The 18,245-nt window shown below is 41.4% G+C and overlaps 2 protein-coding genes across 3 annotated transcripts in view; one reads left to right on the forward strand and one right to left on the reverse strand.

Annotated features, from left to right (window-relative positions):
* The window catches only part of LOC147888807 (beta-hexosaminidase 1-like), a 231,326-nt gene extending 226,688 nt beyond the window's left edge, over nt 1-4,638 (reverse strand). For both annotated transcript variants that reach the window (XM_087392236.1, XM_087392235.1), the window contains exon 1: nt 4,050-4,638. In XM_087392236.1, coding sequence (XP_087248362.1) covers nt 4,050-4,499 — 450 coding nt within the window. In that variant the 5' untranslated portion in view covers nt 4,500-4,638. The remainder of the gene's footprint in view (nt 1-4,049) is intronic.
* LOC147888811 (actin-depolymerizing factor-like) overlaps nt 1-18,245 on the forward strand; it is a 122,507-nt gene that overhangs the window by 33,646 nt on the left and 70,616 nt on the right. The gene's annotated exons all lie outside the window — the stretch shown is intronic.

Here is an 18,245-nt window from a genome sequence, read left to right on the forward strand (position 1 = left end):
AAAAACTAAAAGCCCTGGAAGCTTCTGCTCTAGCAGAGACTACTCAGAGGCTTTTGCTCAGGGGCTACTCAGGACAGGCGGGCACTGGCAGCCTTCACAGTGGCTTCTCACACAGATGCACCTGACACGAATGGCTCCGCCCTCATGCAATGGAGGGAGGAGATACAGCACCCCTTATCTAGCACGCAGAGGTCCATGACAGGAGAGTTTCACGCTTGAGAGGAAGCATATCAGCTGGGCACAGTGGGATATACCCACTTTATTCTGTCTTCTGCATTATCAAGAGAAGCATTTACATGTACTGGCGCATATGAGAGGAGTACAGTGTAGGATTGAGAAGATCGATGCAGACCTGGCAGGAGGGGCTTAGATGGGGGGTTGCAGATGCCACAGAGGCCGCTTGCACAAACCAGATTTCTGCAAGGGTTTCCCTCAGGGCCTACGCCATGGTCTGTCACTCTAGGTGGTGCCAGTCAGGTCCTTCGAGATATGTTCTCTCGTCTTCTTCAGAATAGGCTTGGGAGGGGTCCTGCACTTCAAGTCATCAGCTGTCACCAACAATCCCATGTACCTCTCATGGAGGCAGCTAGATGTAGGCTGAAAGAATGGGTATCTCTAATCTGTTTTGGGAGGGAGCAGTGTCCTGCCTACTGTTGGAGAAGTTAGTGCTTCAAGCAAGCCTGCATATGGACACACTGCTTGCCAACAACGGGAGAAAGAGTGGTGATTGATGGTTAAATGCTGCGGTACCATTAGTACCATGTTACAAGTCATCTGTTATGCCAAGCAAAGATGCTAGTTCTTGTGTGTCAAACACAAATCAAACAAACACAAGGTTGGCTTATCCCTTATTTCAAAAGCACGTGAGCTGTATTCTCTTCCTTGCCCTCATCTGCAATGGCTTCAACCTCTGGTGCCCTTGTTTTAGTCACTTGCTTGGCTAGTCTTACCCCTTACTTGGCTGGTGTTATTCCTTGCTTTTCGGAAAGGGCACTTCAGCTACTTGGTGCACAAGCCCTCTTACCTAGCTGTTTGCACCATTTCAAGATCTCCATTTCTTGGTGGTCCGGAAGTGTTAAGTTTGTTTGATAATAGTCATGGATTTGGTTATCCATCTGAACCAATCCCTCTTCTTTCTAAAAGCAAGCATGTCTCTAACAACCACCATCCTTTCTTTGGTTTAATCTTTAATGCAAGTGGAATCAAATTCTCTACATGGTTATTTTCTCCCATTGTTCTTGGCAACTCTTCTGCTCGAAGGCATGTAGGCAAACGTTGCAGCCAGAAAAGGCTCTACACAGCTCGAGTTGAAACCACAGATCAGATGAAAGTAAATAGTTGGCTGTAGAAGTCAGAACCAGCATGTCACTTCAAGGTTCAAGTGCAAGAAGTGCCCTTGGAGGCTTAAAATGAAATCACACACCAGCAAGAAAAGGTCGAGTCTGCGAGAGGAAACTCGTGGGTTAATTGAAACTGCTCCAGAAGTGCTCCAAGGGGTTCTAGGAGAAGTCACAATTAAGAAAAAGGATGGTGTAGAACTAGATTTAGCTGAATTGAATGGTACTTTTCAAAACTTGTTGCATGTCATCTATCCATGCATACAATTATTTGAAAGATGGTTCCTAAACAATTAACCACCCAAGCTTCCTAGGCTGATAACTTAGTCTAGAAAACTCAGTTTAATCCCGAATTTTCACTAACAGGTGGATCTCTAAGTGAACTATCCAATGTTCATGCGTGTGTTTTGGGTACAATTCCTGATAACTACGAAAATTCTCCGTACACCAACAGGTAAACTCTAGGTTATCTATCCAATACTCATATTTATATCTAGGGTACAATTCCAGTTAGCTACAGAAACTCTCAAGAATAAGTGGTTTTTGAGATCACTCCAGTCTTGTTGGATAGCTTATGTGATCTCACTCTACTTCGTTAATCAATTTCTTACTGCCCAACACACCAAGACTCACCCCCAAGGCTTCCTGAAGGTGCTAGGAGCTAACTGATGGATATGTGAACCCTACAGATGTACAAAGCATCTCAGACTCATACAAAACAATGATGAAGATGAAAGGCTAATAAGGCCAATGCGTGGAATCCACCACAAGCACTCTAGCTTCCAACCATCCCATCCCCTACAACTATTTGAACACTATAAAAAAGAGTTAGATCACTCTTGAGAAAGATGCCACCACCATAGCAAAGATGCCATAAAGTGACATGGTGAAAGCCACGTCAAGAGATACCTCTAAAGTAGCTCATGCCTAGCATTGAGACGACTACCAGGTAAGTGAAGTCCTGTAAAAAGAACTTACAACAGTAGTCAGTAAAAAATGTCATTGAAATTAGTAAAGGGCCGAGTCTGCCCATGGATTTCTGCGACAAGGACTACCTTCCCAAGTTGTCACTGGATGCTCTGCTTGAGAGGACTTGATATGAGAACTTGGGATGACTTGAGATGACAATTGAGTTAGTTCCAACTCAAGTGACACTGGATGCTGAGCTTTGATGGCATGTCAGATGGCCAAATCCCAAGGGGAATTGTGTAATCTAGATACATCGTAAAGGATTCCTACAGCAAGGACTGCCTTTCCAGGTTCACACATGCAAAAGTGATACAATATCCCATCGCTTGTTTTCCATGCTTCTGTGCTTGAGGCATCACCCTTGAGCTATGTAGGAGAAAAGGCCAGAGGACAAACAATAGTTTGTAGGACAAGTGACACGCTATTGTAGGACAAACGAAGCAACTGTATTTGGAATGCAGCTGCAGCCTATGTTAAGCCTTGGTCATTTCCCTTGATTTATACAGAAAAATAAAGTAATTCATTGAGGATTATGAGGCATACCAATGTAGGAATAGCATCCAATCACAAGAATGCCAATGTGAGAACTACAATTCATGACAAAAACTACTGCCTGCGTTGCTAAAATATATCAATGCAACTAGGCTGAGAACCGTACCATCTGCATTAAGACTAGGTTGGGAACTGACCATAACATTAAGCTTGACAGGAGGAATCATAAACTATTATAAATTTCAGATAAAGTAAATGACGTGATGTGACATTTCATTCAACGATGTGACATTTCGTCATTGGTGAATCCATAATTTCCATGTTCGTTTATTAAAGCATTATATGGGTTATCCTACAAAAATCTTAGTTTCTAATTAAAAACCCGAAGTTGAAGCTGGTGAGATCATTACCCTGAAGATGTTGACGTAAGACTCCCTAACTCTCGTTCTTTGCTCCTATGTTTGAGTGGATCAACTCTAATGTTCATGAACACACGGAGGTACTCGTTGAGAAAAGACTTGTCTACATAATATCCGATTGTATTGGGATAATGTCTACAATTAAGGAAGTTCTTGCAGTGAGTGTGTCCCTACCTGCCTCAAATATTTTAATGGCATAAGGTTTGCTCAGGGTAAGGATCTCGAAACCTCCAACTTCTTGTTGTAGAGAGAGAAGAAGAAGCAGCTTAGAGAGAGAGAAGAAGAAGAAGAAGAGAGAGAGAGAGAAAGGGGGAGAAAATGATGGCCAAATTTTTTAAATTACTAAAATTGGATTTTAGCTTCTTAGAGAAATGACCATCGCTTAAGGGCTAGCCCAGGTGCAGGCCAATAAGTATTTCCTCAATGAGTATTTTCGTGGCTTCACAAACATTAGAGTTGATCACTCAAGCATAGATGAGAGTCGAGATCTTGTGGGAATTTTAAAAAATGGGCCATGATCACTTTCTACCTTGCAGTATGCATAAGGAACTATATAGATACCACCTCGAAGTGTAATTCCCCTGTCCTTAATGCTGACTTGTTTCTTTAAGGCGGCTGAGTTTACATAAGCATTATGAGTTCCCTTAACGCAACAACCATACTTTCATTCCGTGACCTCGTCCATAGGTGATAGTCTGAATTTAAAAGAGGAAGCTATTCCTACTTCAATGAGCGGTAAGGGATAAAAAATTGCTTCATCCTCAACGATCGGATAAAACTTAAGTCCGCAACGTTTGAAAGACTTGTTTATGAAAAGGTTTATCATACGTACAGTATCGTCATCTGAGGATACACTGATCAGGAGACGTTCCAAATAATATCCTCCGGTAAGACCAAGTTCCTTTCGGTCGATGCTGCCAACTTCATGATGATGCTGATGAGAAAATATCAATCGCTTATACCGATCAAATGCGTCGGACAGGAGTAATGAATTCCGTCCCAGGCCATGAGCTACAAGCTCGAAATTCGGGTCGACGACGACAGTTGAATTGGCGCGGCTCACATCCGTTGGCATTGGCCAAAGAAAAATGGGTTCCACATCGGAAACAGAGGGCTGAAATTCTGCGACATCCAGTACTGACGAGAGACCGTGGCTGGATCTGCCATCAATTCTGACTAGAAGCAAACAAAAAGCTAGAAAGAGGGACAACAAAGACGGTGGAGGTGCCATGGGAAGCTTGCAAGAGAACAACTTGGGACATATGATCATGTGCCCAAGCATAGGATGAAAAGCTAAGATGGATCAGCTTGTCCAGAGGATTTTGATCTGAGCAAGTAATGAACCAAATTTGGTGCTTTCCCTTCGCTCCAGGCATGCTTCTCGTTCGTCCTTGCGAATGTCATAATCATCTTTGGAATCTCTCTGCCCCTGCTCAGAATCTCTCTTGGTTATGGAATCTACTCGGAATCTTTTTCCCTCAAATTGTTAAATCTTTTTTTTATGCAATTTACTTCTCTCTCTCTCTCTTACACACACATGCCCAGTGGCACATCCGCCTGTGGCCTTCCCAGAGGAATCGAACATCGGCACCTAGCTCGGGTGGGCGAACAACAAAGCTTCTGCTCATCACAATCTTACCTCTACTAATAGAAAGATATAAATCTACTAATCATTGGCTGTGTGTATCCATCTAATGATGATTGGGCCCCAAGATTTCCCTTGTTGGCACTCGTAGGGATCATGTGTGCCAAAGCCTAATTATGTTAAGATGGGCTTAGGGTGGGCCCTAAGTTGAATAGGTATGATTGTATTGACCTTTTTTAGCATTCGTATGTATGCATTGTAGCCTCTAACTCATGGTAATACTTTTTGTCTTCCACATAATAAGTGTTTGCATGGTGAAGTCTCTATGTGAGACTAGCGATCTATGCTCGTGCCTTTGCCAATGATTTCTCACTTTGAAATCTCATGTATAAGTGAGTCTATTAGGCATTGGAGGGTGGATGGAAGGGTTGGCAATGGAGAGGACAAAGGTCATAGAGTGGAGAAGGAAGGAAATAATGGAGGAGAGAAAAGTTGTGGTGGAATTGGAGGGGATGTTTCTAATGAGGATAGAGGGTGTGTCAATGACAAGGGTGGGAGGGGTGTTGATGCCAAGGTTGGGGATGATATTGCCTTAGCATGGTGGTGCACCTCATATATAATTGCTCATACAGTGACTTGAAGGCCACTGCCTCCACAACCTACTCTCCTGTCAGAGTGTTTTCTTTTTATTGGGAATATCATAGTTACATAAAGAGCCATTCTAAAGAGGGACAAAGTGGCATTAAACATGGCAAAAACATGTCATATCACTTTGGCTTCCTCTTTAGTCAAAAAGCACACTATTGAAGATCCTATTGCAAGATAACACTTGTTACAAGATTTTTGCTAAGGCTCTGGCACTTAGGCTAAAATTTAAGATGTAGGATTGGATTAGGGAGGAGCAAAAAGGGTTTATTAGAGGTAGACACATTTTAGAGGCAATCGTCACTCTTTCGAAAGGTCTGGAATACGCTGAAGAGCTAAGACTGGACACATGTTTCCTGAAGGTGGATTTCCATATGGTAAGGCCTTCAATTGACACTGGCTAGGAGGAAATTTTCCATGAATCATTTTCTATACTCATCTGGAATTTATTTCATTTCTTGCTGGTAGCCCTCCAACAAAGTCTTTGATCAGATTGATGCATTGTTTCAATCTTTTTTATGGGGGGGTGAGTTGGGGCAAAGAAATATCGCTAAGGTTAAGTGAAAATTTTGCACTATGACCAAAAAATGTGGGTGTGGACTAGGGATAGTAAACATGGAGCGTTTCTTGATTAGATTTATGGGGGGTCAGTGGATTCTTAAGGCTCTCCAATACCCAGATACATTATGGGGTACATTAGTGCAAATTAATATAGCCAAGGTCATACCTATTAGGTGCAAGCACCAGAGATCCCTACCGTATCTTTTTGCAAAGAGACCTATGTTGCTAAAGGTTCGGAACTTTGGAAGGGTATATGGAAAGGTTGGAAGACACTCAAACCTTTCATGCTATGGAAAGGATAGACATGTACTTTCTCTAGTAAAGGCTCTATCTGTCTCTCTATCGTTCATAGTAACCAACTACTAGAAGATAGAGTGATTAAAGATGGAGTGAGGTCAAACAAAAAAGGATTGAGAATCTGGGTGTACCTTTGGGACAGGGCAAGGGGTCAGTGGAAAGCTAATGATTTGCTTAAGAGAAAGTATAGGCTAAAGAAGTTTGACCTCTCCTTATTACAAGAGAGGAGGGACATGTGAGACAATGAATCTCTTTCTTGGATGGGTGGTAGGTTACAGACCTCCCTCAAAGAATTTAGATGGATAGGGCAAAAATCTCCGCTCCCAATTATAGTTATAGTGGATCTCAGGAGGAACTAGTTGAAGAGGTCAACAGAAGAGAATTGTGCCACCATCACCTCCAAAGACAAAATCTCATTGGCTCACTATGCCTTGAGGAAAGAACGAATGGAGCAGGCGAATTAGTATTTGGATCCCTTGCTTGTCAGTGTTGTTTACTACCCTTGGCTATGCATCAAAGAGGAATGGGATTGATAAAATTCTTGTCTTTGAGAGCCCCTCTTTTGCTTTTGCAACTTTGGTGTTAGGCAGGGTTGTTTTTGTGGTCAAGGCCTAATGTATCTCCCCTATATTGCTATATGGTGGGGTAGAGAAAGTTTTTGTAAATATCTTATGATCTAATATAATACACCCTCTTTTCTTGAAAATATCTTCCTAGCACTTGGGCATGCAACAAAAAGGTGTAGTGGATCCTCAACTAACCCAAGTCACCTTTTACATCACACATGTAGTCTACTAGTTCTATGGCCTCTAGCATTAGTCCAACTTATGCGAAATAAGCCCCATATGTCCAATTCTCAGGTATATAGTTTTACCGCACATTTTCAAATCTCTTTTTCAAATGATTGTGTTGTCAACCCTCTTCCATGTGGTTGAGAATGCACATGAGCTTCACAAATGAGTTGGGGATAGAAAGACCTTTTCATTAAAAAATTAGTTATCCTCCTTCCATCGAACTAAACCTTGCCATAGTGAAAGCCTTCTCAAAATCAAATCCCTCTCTTGATTATCAGCCAACACTTCTATCTTTATTCTCTATGTTCCCTGGTTGGCAAGCTTGGAGCCCTTTTTTGAACAACTTCTAGGCCTTCACAAAATCATAATTTGATAAATTGGATAAAATGGATGAGACATAAACTACATCCAAGTTAATAAATGAGCCCTTGCTTGAAACACCTGAGATTTGATAGCTTCATAGGGAGACTGTAATGCTCTCAAAAGAAAGCTACCCTCAGTGCTAAAAGGCTCAAGATGATAGAGGGTAGCAAGCATAGGGTATAACTTCCATTGAAGTGCTCTAATCGGCCCAACAAAATCCAAATTACATAGTAAGCGTTGATCCCAAGATACTTTAGGGAAAAGAATTGCCTCGAAGATTTATGAGGCTGATAGCTTAAAGTCATTGACAGACCTACTGATGGTCCTTTTGAAAGGAAGGGGGTTTGGGAGTAGTGAATCCTTAGTCAATATTCTACTGGCTGCTTACAAACTTGCTGCCACTTGGATTATAAAAGCTATCACCTCTCTAGATAGCTTTTTCTTAGAAATTTTAAATTCGTTAGACCTTATAGGGCCCCCAGGTGGAAGAATTTCCCTCTTCTCTCTGCCATTGGCAATCCTGAGCTTGTATGACTAAGGGAAGTCAACTTTGGAAAACTTTGTGGGGTGCTTTTGAACAAATCAAGAGCCACATAGTCTTTCTAGAAAAGGGAGCTTCATGGCTTTGGACTCAATCTGGGTGTCTATTTTTTTAGTTATGTGATGAGGATTTTCTAAGAGCCTGGCAATTATCAAAGAAATGATTAAACAATTGGGGGGATCTATGGGACAAGACCAACTTTAAATGGAAGTCATGGTTGGATATCAGAAGGGAATTCAGGCTAAATAATGCTAATCAAGAGTTGGTTATCAATAGAATTGAACTGTGGGAGGGTGACACTACTTGGAAAGGGGGCAGTGTTTTAATCTACACCAGAGAAATTAGTTAGTTGGTAGCTCTTCCTTCTTACCCATACCCACTCCATCTAATGGCATAGAAGAGGTGGTATCCATTCTCAACTCCAAATGGAAACTCTCTGATAATGAGAGGAAATGGGATGTAAGTTCTCTTTGATTTGGGAAAGAAAGATTCTAGAAAAATGTCCACTCTCTTATGGTTTATCCTCCATAAGGATGTCTGAACTGGCTGCAGGAGCTTGAGAATTGGTAAGGGAGATGGAACTTGCAAAGCTTGTTTTGGGATAAAGGAAGACATTTTTCATTTATTTATTTCCTGCCCAGAGCTAGGAAGGTTTGGAAGGTGATCCAGTTAGTACTAGGGGAACCAATCAATTGGAAATCACTTTTACTGGGAGATGCACTCAAGTTACCTTATGCCACATGGGTCGGCATTAGAGCACATGCACTTTGGCTCATTTGGATTGCCAGAAATGCCTTTCAATTTGATGATGAGTACATATGTGTTGAATAGTTATTCATTAATTGGTATGGAAAGAATGAAATTGTGCTTGCTAATTGATTCTCATCTTCTGTGGACTAGGCCAAATACTTGTTGGATCAAGACATCCATAACTTTAATGACTAGATTTCTCAGTTACAGGTTGAAGTGGAAGAGCACATCATAATTGTTGGGAGCTGTACCAACTCTAGCCAGAACCTACAAACTTAGATCATACCTTCTCTCTTTCCAGTTAAGGATGAACCAAAAAATTGATTGCTATACATTGTGACTTTCTCTATCTATCCAGGGGATGCAAGAAACCTTTTCTATCAATAAATGGAGTAAAGGTTATCAAAGCACTACTGATCAGATCAGTGAATCTGATTTTTTATTTCTCTCCTCTGAGCAGTGGATTTTTTGTCAACATACTAGATATTCCTCTTTAGAGGATAACATTTTGTTCAGTTGGGACTTCATTGTACAAATCATATGATTATAATATAATCAAATATTTCTTTGCCCAAAAAGAAAAAAAGTCCTTGATGACAACTATGGACAAGGATGTCGGTTCTTCAAAGAAACATCAAGCTACCACAAAAATTTGAGCAAAATTCTTTCAAGAGGAAGAAGTATGTTTGACCTCCTATGGCAAAGCAAACTCAAGCAACAAGTCCTTCAAAAACTCTAAGGTAGTTGCAAAGTGAATGAAAAAGGATGAGAAAATCACATATTTTACACAATAGTGTAGTAAAAAATGAGAAAATAGAATATGACCACAAAATACAAGAGTACCATTAGCCACAACAATGGAAAAACTTGATGTTGCCACCATTATCATCCATGGAATCATCATTATCCTCATTGACTATGGGTACTTGTGCAAGCAACAAAGCATGTGTGTGAGACAAAAGGTGGAAGTGTTTCCATCAAACCATTTTTTATCGGATTCCAAGTTTTATTTGACTTTTATATATATGTAAATATATAAATATATAAATACATAAATATAAATATTTATACTTATATTTTATATTCATATAAATGACGCACTTTTTGTGGGGATTATTTCTTGCATGTTGCTTTACTATCACATTTGCATCAAAACAACGATGCCTCAAAATTCACCTCTCTCACCTACTTCAATGTGTGATTTTTGGACATGCATAATACATCTAAGATGCATCCTATTGCTCAAAATCAATTTAAATAGTAGACTACCATCCCTTCACATGATTTGTCTTTTAAGTATATAGAATCCTAATAAAATATGCACCTAAGATACTAACCAACAACAATGTATTTGTATGTTTTCTTTGCACATTAAGCTTCTTAGAAACTTTTATCCACCACAAAGTCAATGGTCTAGAACATGAAGGGGTAAATTAATATGAACATGAGATGGAGGCAAGAACATTTTATTGATTTCCAAATATCATGGAAAACTCTAGAGATGCACTCAAATGTACGGTTTTCATAGAGAATATACTTGTGTGAGTTGACATTATGCTGAATTCATATGCCTCTTTCATGGCCAAGTTCTTATGGAAACATACAACCTCTCATAGCTTTCAAATATATATATATATATATAAGTTATAGTTTTTTGAAGAAGTTCCTTCAATAGACCAACACATGGACTTATCTTGTAAATCATAAATTTGTAAAACATAACTTTCCTCATCCTAGCCACATTACACTAAGAACCACCTATTTACATGAGTGTAGTGGAACTTAATTGATTTGGATTTAAAGTTTGTGTAGTCTTGAGGATGACTCACATGTCATGGGGATCTTGAAGGAATGCTGATGGAGCCTCCACTCCAAGCTACTCCCCTTGAGAGCAATGCAAAGCAAAAGCCATCTGCAAGTGTCACTCAAGCGGCTCCCTGATTGTTGCAATGTGTTTCCATGAGAGAAAGAGGGAAAGGGGAGAGGGGAGAAGAGAGGGAAAAGGGGAGGAGAAGAGGAGAATGAAGGGGGATGGAGTGGCAAACACAAAGGCACTACGAAGGAAACAAGAGAACACCCAAAAACACTCTTGGAATAGAAGAGGGAGCTTGTATTCCAAACTTGTGCATCCAGCAATGAAGACGAAAGTCAACAACTTGGCATTTTATACATGTCACCTTTTAAATGGAGGGCCAACCCTATTCCCTTTATACCACTCTCTTTCCTCATTCTTTTACAACCATCTTGGGTATCCTAGCTCTGTGGACTTGCGACGATCCATCAAATGACATCACTAACCAGTGGTGGCATATTGTTAACCAATCGGTTAACACGCCCCCTTCCTGATCTCGATCTAGTCCTCTGGATCATGCAAAGTTCATGGTTGTTGGAATGTCAATCAAGATCATGCAAAGTAGTCTTTCTTGTGCACTGGGCTGAATCTTCTTTTGCTACATTGCAGCAGAGGGATGTAGTGAATCCTTGTTATGGAATTGTTGCTGGAAGTATGGATGAGTGATTCTTCTGGAATTGGCACCTCAGGGATTGAGTGAGCCGAGTTGAGTACTTGTGACCATTCAAAGAAGGAAGAAGAAAAAGAAAAAGAAAACTTTTATTGGATTCTCATCAGACTTTGTCTTTGACCTGCCATGCTTGTAAGTCCAAAGTTTTGCATGACATTTTTCCTTGATTCTTTGCTTTGAAGCTCTTTCAAAATCCATTTTATGGATTATATTTCATTGAGGGCTTTGTTTGAGTCATCAAATGGAGAGGATTATGATAATACACCATATAAACCCCTAAAATGAGGACTATGGCTGAAGATGTTTATTGCATTTTGGGTTCTAGGAAAGGCTTCTAAGCTCGAAGTAATAAGAAAAAGAGAAAGACAAAATAAAGAGAAGAGGATGATTTGGAGTTAGATAGTTAATGGTGGTGTTAGTAAGGGATTGTGGAGAAAAGCTTGGAGGGTCACAAGAAACTCACCTGAACCCATATTGGTGTCATCATTGAATGTTGGGCAGGTTGGTAGTAATCAACACATTTTGATGGGGGTAAATTCATCACCAAACAACCCTTTGTAACTGTCTTGCATTCAGCTTTTACCAAGAATTGCGACTTTTGTTAAATTGAGGTACCTCCTATGGATTGAATTTCAAAATCACAAACTTGAAGGAGTACGTGGCCAAGATGTTTTAATGTTTCCTAGGAGATGAGGTTGTGGCTTGCTTGCAAATCTACCATGGCATGTATTCGGCATGTTGCCCTGCTGATGTCAGCTCTACCCAAAGTTGAGATGGAGTCATATCTATCTTGTTAGAGAATCAATGTCACCTTGATTAGGTAGTATTGCTCTTATGGTGTAAAATTTGTAATGGTAGTAGGTTTATCATTGTCAAGGTGCATAAATTGAGTTCCCTTCGTACTCGGCAAATCTATTGTGGCCAGTGTATGCATCCGATTTAGTGAGTCTATAGTGCACATATTTTCAACTAGGTATGCAAAGTTTTATGTTGTCATGTCAACGGGGTGTCAATGCATCTTCACTCCATTAATTTTTTGATACTCTGAACTTCCATGTATATTTGAAAATAAATTTAACTGGCACCCTTTAAAGGTCTTGAGCTTGATTGGGAAATTCAACATTCTCAAGATTAGTGGACTAGCATGTCACTATTTTCCCATTCATCCAATCTGAGAGGTCTCTCCATAGAGTAGGATTACCTCGTAATAGTGTCACAATGGGCATCTTGATCTTAGTGGACAGGAAATGAGGCTAATCTTGCGATCTATCGAGAACCAGTGATAGGTTCTCTGCTTGTTGATTCTGACTCTTCTAAGTCATATAAGGACATGTTGTCATCCTCCTTTAGTTGTTGCAAGGGAGGGTCTTCTTTAAACATCTGTTGCATTAGAGTGGATCCCTCTGTTGACGGGCATGAAGAACCTTCCTCATTTACCCTTTCAGGTATTTGCAAGGCTTTTGAGGCTTGATTGGTTATCTCATGTCTTGGATGAATTGTTTCAGCACTCTTGGTTGCCTTGAGCCTCTGCTCACATTCCTCTTGGCACTTACATACCAATTTATGTGCCTTGACGAGATATTGTTTCCCCACCCATGGGTTGGGATATTCACCATGACCCTTAGGTATTGTGGATTGGCCATGGGCTGGGGCCCCTAGTGTTACCCCATTTGCCTCATGTAGGTGTTTGTTGCTGCTACCGTTTGAGAAAGTACCACTAGAGGAAGATGATGTTACTAGGGAGGCCGTGCCTTCATCCAACCCATCTTGGATGATTCCCTTATTGTGTCCCTTCCCAATCTTCATTACACCCTTGGTGCTTACTTGTGCGGATTTAGCTAGCTCCTTAGGCTATGATGTGCTACCTTTAATCCTTTTGGTTGTTTGCAAAGCTCTTTATTAAAGGATTTAGCTTGCAACCTTGTGATTACATTCAAGGATACTGATGACATTTGGACTCTCTCAATTCTTAACAAGTTAAGGCTTGTGCACTTAGATGGCCTTCTCATCAAGCAATCCTTAAAAAGATGGTCCACACCACACCCAGTGGTGGACAATGGCGATGGTGTATTAGACGCTGGTGTACATGTGATCGATTGATTCATTGCTCCCTTGAGGGGACACTCATTTGATTGGTGGGGGACTTAACATGTATGACATTGAATGGGTGTTGTCTTCTCTAGGTTGTTCATATATCCCATTTTTTGAGGAATCAATGCCATTTGGTAGACCGCCGGTATAAACCGGTTGTCTTACCTAGTTAACATAGTGACTTATAATAACAGACCAGTTTGCATTGTCACCATTTTGGGGTACTCATTTCCAATAAAGGCAAGTTTAGGGTCGTCCCAATCACTAGGTAGCTCTTCCACCAATACTTGATTCAGGGGAGCAATTCATGGTGGTGGTGGTGGTTGAGGTCCCAGGACTGGTGGAGGTAATGGAATTGGATGATGTGGCTCCTTGTATTGCCAAGTGTGCCTGATTGTATAAATTGGGCAGTGCAAGCAATGTTAGATGCGGCCTTTGTTGATATCAACATGGCTTGTAGAATCACCTAGGATAATGACATTGGGATGTGTCATGATTTTCACAATGAACACAATGGACACAGTAGAGTGCCTGCCTTGCTCCAAGACGAGGACACTCATTAGTGGGATGGTTTCCATTGCATATACCACAGCATACGGTATCTCTTTGTGGAAATAGATGGGGGTTGCTAGGAGCCTCTTTCAATGTTTTTGCCTTCCATTGCTGGCCCAACTCGTTTAATAGACTGGTGGCCAACTTTTCCATGGTTAGCACCTCAGGCATCATGCTTGCATCTCAAGTTGCTTTTGAGGTTGAATTCTTTGTCGTTTGGGACATATTAGAGGAACCTAAGAATTTATCCTTTTGGGGCTTCTCCCTCAGGTTATCCCGTAGGCATATTGCCATCTTATTGCATAGCTCAAAAGATGTGGGATTCATAGCAAACAGATGATCATGTAGCTTAGCATCCTCTTGCCCTATGAGGAAGCATGGTAAGAGCTGAGCATCACTCATCCTCTCATGGGGTTCACATCATGAGTTCAGATGTTTAATCCTAGCAGTACAATCTCTTAAGGACTCAATCTCCTTTTGCCTCACCTCATAAACCTGGTTAATTGGGCTCCACTTGGGACCATTGGGGGTAAACCCCACAATGAAAGATTTATGCAATGTGTCCCAATTTATTTTCTCCTCAGGGTTTAAGCTCTGAACCATTGTCCAGCCTTGTCACCATCAAGACTCAAGCCAAAAGCATTGTCTAGATCCCCGATATCACTGAAGGTCTCACACATTTGTTCAAATCTCTCAACATGGGAGACTGTGTCTCCCTCTCCTACAAACTTGGTGATTAGCTTGGAGATTGTGATAGGCTTGCTCCTTGAGAGGTTGGTGTCCCTTCCTAGAAAAGATGGAGGTGGCATTGCGGCCCCCTTCCTAGAGCTCGCACTAGGATTCTCATAGCTTCATCTGTAAGGACCGTTTGTGATACAAAAGGAGGTTGTGGAATGGCGGGTGTTGTCCCGTACATTGGTGGTCCTGATGAAGGGTTCCATGGATTTGATGGCACAAGGTTGGGATGGGAGGATCCAAGCCCACTATTGCTAATTTAAATTGATGTTGCTAGCTTTTTTTTATTGTTTGAAGTTGGCTATAGGATTCCTTTTCTTTGGCCTTATGTGTTGTAAAATTTGTTTGTGTAGAAAGTGCCTACTTCTACATGCGTTGAAGTTGTTAATGGAGCCATTCGGAGTGTGTGCATTGAGGTTGTGTTGCCTATGATTATTACTACGTGCTTTGCTTGTTTTGTTGGCTAAGTTTATGTCATGTCTATTTCACGCCATGCCTGTGCCTTGTCTCTTTTGGCATTGAAGTCATGCCTAGATGTTGTTGTTGCTTGTAGATCACAATAGTGCTTGGTTGGTAGCTATGTTATAAGAGCCGTGCTAGCTGCCTTTACTATGTTTGAGTTGACTGCTACTTGATGGCTATTGGTCGAGTTTGTGTCTTGCTATGCCTATTATTTTTGCCTTGCTTCTTGCATTTTGCTAGTTTTCTTACCATTGAATTATTAAGATCTTGGCTCTGATGACCAAGAAATTCTCCCATGGCAACCATCTAATCACACATAATGGGATTTGGAATTTGAGAAATATGATGATGTATATGATCACCTATGCTAGGCTAGGCTACCAGCAAGGTGGGTGCTAATTGAGACTTTGCATGTACCACTACTCCTCCCCCCTCATCCCAAAAAGATGTCATTTAAGGGGGTTCCAGTATCATGATTGTCTAGTCATAGTAGAACCCAGCGGTGGATTGTGTGGTCATAGTAGCAATAGGCACCCAAGTCACACGAACTCTCATAAAAAATGAACGAAAAAAGAGTGGGAGGGTGGCAAGTCCTCCAACCTAGCTATATAAATGCCTTAGGGGGAGAAAAGAATTTTGCCGCACCCAGGAAAAGCCCTCTCCTACCCCCTTCCACACTCTCAAAGAACCCTTCCACCCCTATGATGAATCTTCTACTGAAACCCCGATTCCCCTTCTGAATAATGCTTCCCAAGACATGGGATCCATTGTTTACCTTGACTCTCCATCTTGTAACACTTCACCATCCCTAGCTAGGGAAGTTGTAGCATCGGGAGCCAAGGAAAATGGTTTTAATGAGGGATATCTAGAAAAGGCTAGACAAAATTGGTGTTGTGTTCGGAGACCGCCATGTAGAGGCAAAGAACCAGCTTCTAGCAGAGCACACAAGGCTCCAAGCACCCTTCTTTTGGTTCTCCTACAGATCTATCACCTAACCATTCCAAAAGGGAATCGTTGAGCCAAGGCAGCAGGCAGCTTTTCCATTTTTATCTTCACCTAGAAGGTGAGGGAAATGTGAGCAAATGTTGGGTGTCTCTCATACCATCATGGTTCCACTTTTGAGATGATTAATCAAGGTTTTTCCACTTTTGGGTAGATTTCAAGGAGATGTTGGAATGCTCGAGCCAAGGCTTTTCCATTGCCATCGCCTTCTTAGATGCATTGGCTGAATACCTTCGAACAAAGTGTCCTAGATGGTAAGGGAACTGGGACACTTACATTCCATTGTCAGTTGAGAAAGCACTGAGAAAGTGTAACAAAGTGCTACCAAGGGCAAAAAGTGACACTAGGTCCTGCCACCAGGCATTTGCATTGTGACTTGGCCTGCGGATGCCAAGCTAGGTATGGAGGTCGATAGATGGTATTTGAGGCACTGTCTTTAGGCTCAAGGTGAGCTTGTAGGACTCTTCTTGATCTCAAGATCATGTGTTCATTGGTGCAGTTGAGGCCCCAATTCTAGGTTGAGTCTGCCTCAATGTGGGGTCAAGGGATGATAGCCAATTGTGGCTTTCCTATGCCAGAATAGTAGGCCAAGGTTCAGGGATAGCATCCCGACGTGGTGCATGGGCAAGCCCCAATGCTTTTTTGGCAAAATGGGGTCTATTTCAATGCAATTTGCAAGAAAATTTCATCATTTCCTGATGCTCGAGGTCCCAATTTTTAGGTGCTAGGTTACACTTATATCTCTAATTTTCCCTAATTTTTGTGTTTCCAGAGCTATCCCTCTAGGCAATGGGATAGAGCTAAAGCAATGACCGGCGGGATAGAGCTAAAGCACTGACCCATGGGATAGAGCTAAGGCACCCACACTGCATGATAGGGCTAAAGCACCAGCCCAATAGGATAGAGCTAAAGCAACGACCGGCTAGATAGAGTTAAAGCACCAACCCAGTGGGATAGAGTTAAAGCAATGACTCGACGGGATAGCAGGTTGGCAGGATAGTGTTATGGCATCAGGTCAATGCCTGTTTGATCAGAGAGATAGTTGATTGATAGTAATTAATTAGGACAGCGGGTTAGGTACTGGTATGTGTCAATCTGTGGGATAGAGTTATGGCACCAGGCCAATGCCTATTTGACCAACGAGATAGAGGCCTAAGGCGACGGGTTGATGGGATACCAAGCTATGGCAATGGGTTGGCGGGATAGGAACTCACAGTTTTGGCAACTAATTTTTGATAATTTTTGATGATTTTGAAGTTTTCGTTTAGGGTTTTTGTGATAGGGGGATGCTAAACTACCTAGTCTACCTAGTCAATGCAAAAAACAACAAAGAAGAACAACATTTGAATGCAAAAGGAGAGATTTTTGGAAGAGGTGACTCTCAACACTCAAAACCACTTTAATTTTCAGCACGATACCTCATTCTTAGTTGTTTTTTGTTGTTTAGATACCATATACTCCTTTGAAATCTTCCAAACTATCTTTATAAAAACTCAAAACACTAAAAAACATAAAAAGCAAGCTTCAAATGATCCAAAATGCTTTTCAAAAAGAAAATGATAGCTTCTTCTTTTCTCTTCCTAAACTCACACTTCTCCACTCATTCCTCTCCTATAACTCCACGATAAAGCTCCTAGTTAAGCTTGAAGCAATGAGCAATGGGTAGATGACAAGAGGAAGCAAGTGCAATGCAAAAGCATACCTTGAACTCCTTGACAACGGCACCATAGATGTGTAGTCTCGATGGTGATTCATGTGTCATGGATGGGGATCTTAACGGAATGCCGATGGAGCCTCTACTCCAAGCTACTCCTTGTGAGAGCAATGCAAAGCACAAGCCATATGCAAGTGTTACTCGAGCGGCTCTTGGATTGTTGCAATGTGTTTCCACAAGAGAAAGAGGGGGGAGAGAGGAGAAGAGAGGGAGAAGGGGAGGAGAAGAGGAGAATGAAGGGGGATGGAGTGGCAAACACAAAGGCACTACAAAGGAAACAAGAGAACACCCAAAAACACTGTATTCCAAACTTGTGCATCCAACAATGAAGACGAAAGTCAATAACTTGGCATTTTATACATGTCACCTTTTGAAGGGACCAACCATATTCCCTTTATACCACTCTCTTTCCTC

Source organism: Dipteris shenzhenensis, chromosome 21 (assembly GCF_047967505.1).
Source record: "Dipteris shenzhenensis isolate YYH24624 ecotype China chromosome 21, Dip_SZ_1.0, whole genome shotgun sequence".
Lineage (NCBI taxonomy): Eukaryota > Viridiplantae > Streptophyta > Polypodiopsida > Gleicheniales > Dipteridaceae > Dipteris > Dipteris shenzhenensis.